This window comes from Dipteris shenzhenensis, chromosome 8, assembly GCF_047967505.1.
Source record: "Dipteris shenzhenensis isolate YYH24624 ecotype China chromosome 8, Dip_SZ_1.0, whole genome shotgun sequence".
Classification (NCBI taxonomy): Eukaryota; Viridiplantae; Streptophyta; class Polypodiopsida; order Gleicheniales; family Dipteridaceae; genus Dipteris; species Dipteris shenzhenensis.
In genome coordinates, this window is record NC_141603.1 from 4,324,057 (window position 1) to 4,328,054 (window position 3,998).

Here is a 3,998-nt window from a genome sequence, read left to right on the forward strand (position 1 = left end):
TTTCGATGCGATATGTGGACTGGACGCAGAACAGCGTGGTGGCTAGACGGTCGACGGGAAAAAAAAAGATTGTTAGCGTTACGTAATTAGTCCGTAGGTTGGCGAGGACAGCGTAATCTGAAGGATACGCGATACCACATGTAACAAGCAATAGGTTCTTGTTGGGTCGAAGCAGTCATTTTCAATGTACTTTTAAGGCTTACTGCTGCATGTCCTTTTATGCATAGAAAAATTGGCTATGCCAAGCACTTGGGTAAATCTTAATGGGAAGTTTCTGTCTCATAATATCCATGCTAAGGGTTTTGGCAAAAGTGTGACGTTGTAGGTTTTGAATCAATGCTCAGTTTGGATCGAACATAGTGCAGCTGCTTTATTCTATGTGGCAGTGTATTGCAGTTACTTGGTGGTTTTCTTAATGTATCCTCATCTGCACAGGTGGTGCTTTGATGTTGAGCTGGTCTATCTTTGCAAGCGATTTGGGATTCCCATCAAAGAAGTGGCTGTGAACTGGACAGAAATTCCTGGATCCAAATTGAGACTCTTAAGTATTGTTCATATGCTCCTGGAGCTTATTCTAATCAGGCTAGGATATGGCTTGAAGATTTGGAAAATTCAGAGAGATTTTGTCATAGATTGATTTTCCTTATCAGTGAATTTATCAAAAGGGTATTCTCATATCTTCCACTCACTCTGCATATGGCAACCTGGAAGGCAAGGTCATACTTCAGTAGCAACATTTTGGTGAAGGTAATAAAGGCCTGTTTAGGGCACTAAAAATGTTTGCTCTACAGATAGAGCCACAAAGCCGAACCAGGTGCAAGCAGGCAGAAGAGGTAACAAGTGCATGGCCTTATTGGCTTAAATGGGATTTACAAATTTAAAGATCAGTGTACAATCTCTTCGTGGTACTAAGATGACTCAGTCACTATCTACGGCATTGGCAAATTGGTACTTGATTTGTGATGAAGATTGAATCTACAAATTGGATGAACATGTATAGCAAATGAAATCCTTCCCCTTAACATTGTCTGTGGTATTTATTTGAGCATTTTGGCCGAAGGAGATACTGATACAGATACTCAACAGAAGGCCTTCCCTTCTCTCTTGTTATTCTTAAATTTACGGGTGTTAAGTTGCAAATTGGACTTTCACCTTTTCTGCTCAAAGAGGGACAGCATGGACTGAGGCAATCTCTCAGTTGATATATATGCCACTTGGGTTTTTGTAATGGTCAAATAGTTTGTCTACAGCGGATACACCTTAATTAGATCAAATGCTACCATCAAAGGGTTTATTAAAATAGAGATTCCTAGAGTTGCTTATTTATTATCATGATTTTTGCTCAAATCTTGAAAGTTTGGAGAGGAGAATGACTTGATAAAAGTCTCATTGGAACTCAAAAGGCATCATTTTTTGAAATCACAACGTCGGATCGATCTAAATCAAATTGGAGAGCAAATCTTATGCTGCAAGTGCATTACTCAAGTTGACCAACTAGGTGGTTCAAGTGCAACATCAAAGAATATCCAAGGTATAGTAACATCATGACATAGTTGTAATACATTAAAGAATATCCAAGGCGTAGCAACTTTATGATGTTATATATTTTCAAGATAGTAAGTTTGATGACAATTATTTTAGCCCCTACGTTCACATGGGAAAAGTTAATGTCAAGAAGTTATGGGGTATTATGGGTGGCACTATTGCATATCCTAATGGTTAGGGATGAGAAATCTTATCAAGCCCTATACACGATCAAAGTCAATGTTAAGGATATCCTTATTTGGACTCAGTTTTAAACATGTGATTTGCGTTTTCTTTTAGTGGTGGTTAACATGGATGTTCTTGGGTTCAGTCCATGCTGTACACACAATCTCGACCATGTGGCATTCATAAAAATACTAAATTCTTTTTATATGCCACCATGCACATCACCATTTCTTTCAGCTTTGAAGAAGGTTGAAGTTATGCAACTTAAGTGTGCTGATTTTTGTGCATACGTGGCATGCATGTGCTATATGTACATAATATATGTACAAACATAGATTACATCCATGAAAAAACACAAACACGATGTGCATGTTTGATGTTAGGTGTTTTGCATTACCCAAGTGAATGCTTTAAGCTGTGCCACCACCCCTCTGCCTCTCACCTATCCCCTTCCAACGAAAATAAGAATACGAGAGAATTGTCGTTGATGGTTTCTTGGCAATCTTGATATTATGGGGATTTATAGTGACCTTTTGTGATAGAAAAATTACCATCGCATGATAGAAAGAAACCAAAAGTAAAAATTTATGGAACAATCTGTTAGTGGTAACATTCAAAGCATGCAATGATAGGGCATGTCATTGTTCCTTGCATAATATAATTTCTACCTATCAACCTTTTGTTAAACCGAACACATGTAACTAGGGTCTCTTTAGACTATTCTCTAAGAGGTGATGAAAATGTGTAAAGAAAGATCTTACAATAGATGTGTGTAGAAGATAAATTTTTAATAGAGCATATAGTTTGTAAGGTTGGAGATGATTTAAGAGGTGTAGGGTTTTGAAATTTGAAATCTTAGGGATGAGGTAAGAAATGAGACATACCTCCCATGTTAAACTTAAGGAGCATGAGCTTAGAAATATGAGGATTATGGATGTAGAAAAGGGCTTAGCATAACTTTTGAAAAAAGAATCAAGTTTTAGGTCATTTAGGGATATTAGGGATATGGAATGTCACACCATTATTATGGTCTCTATATGTTGTGAATGTTAAATGTTCAACTAGATTATGATTTATGCAACAATAGGGCACTCCATGCAAACCTTCTCAAGGTACATATCAGAAATGAGCATCCATTAGCTCATTACCATTAGCTCATTATCACAATCATTATAATTTTTTTTGACAAAAAAGAAGACTCTATAAAAGATCCTTACTTGTAGGTAGGGGAATAAACATAAACATAGAGTTGTATGTCTACTAGCGGTTTCACCTCTCCCTCTTCAATTAGGATGGATATCCACCTCATATCTCATCTTTCCCATTTCTACTACGATTTCCCTGTGTTCACCTCCTTTATTTCTAAAGTTTTTAAATTTTTGGGAGAGATGTAACTAGCCCTGTTTATGTTTGAGATTGATTGCCTCTTCTTTGCAATCTCGCTTATCCTTCCCAATATTTCCATTTCTTTTCTCATCTCATGTTCCCTCCCCATTTTTAATGGTCTAGTAAAAAAATTGAAGACTTGAGGAGGTTCTCCTTTGTTAACTACACTTTCAATGTGGTTAGAGAATCCATGATGAAGATGCCTCTAACTTGGACTAACAATTAGGGGAGATTGTTTAAACAAAGATGGAAAGATGATTGATTTTCAAGTTCCAGGTGTCTTGTGCATGCAAATTAAAAAATGGTCTAGTAAAAAAATTGAAGACTTGAGGAGGTTCTCCTTTGTTAACTACACTTTCAATGTGGTTAGAGAATCCATGATGAAGATGCCTCTAACTTGGACTAACAATTAGGGGAGATTGTTTAAACAAAGATGGAAAGATGATTGATTTTCAAGTTCCAGGTGTCTTGTGCATGCAAATTAAAAAATGCTACCTTCATGATTATGCAACATGAGCGTGAGAGCCACACCCTAGTGTCAACAATCATCCATATTTCAACCTTGGTAGAGATTGAAAGATTTCCACTCTTGCTATCTATAGTTTGCTATGAGAATTCGTTTTCAATAGGTCTCAAAATGATTTGGAATATTTACAAGCAAGTTTCATTAAGTATTAGGTATTGGCAACCGCCCCTATATTTGGCTATAGTGAGGATTTGAAGCTTTTGTTATGATCTAAATTTTGATGATGGAAATTTGAGTGAATTCTTACAAACATGATATTTTCTTCACATTTAACAAAGATTTATGTGGATGCTTTTGAGGTAATCAATAGAGCGAGTGAGAAAAAGCAAGCAAACCCAAAAGAGCAAGCAACAATTAGTTGAGTGGTTGGAAAATC

General features: G+C 36.6%; 1 protein-coding gene across 1 annotated transcript in view; it reads left to right on the forward strand.

Annotated features, from left to right (window-relative positions):
* Positions 1-1,314, forward strand: part of LOC147898998 (Nucleotide-diphospho-sugar transferases superfamily protein) — a 57,875-nt gene extending 56,561 nt beyond the window's left edge. Inside the window, exon 11 of the mRNA XM_087378078.1 lies at positions 436-1,314. Coding sequence (XP_087234204.1) covers positions 436-637 — 202 coding nt within the window. The 3' untranslated portion in view covers positions 638-1,314. The remainder of the gene's footprint in view (positions 1-435) is intronic.
* The last annotated feature ends 2,684 nt before the right edge of the window (positions 1,315-3,998 follow it).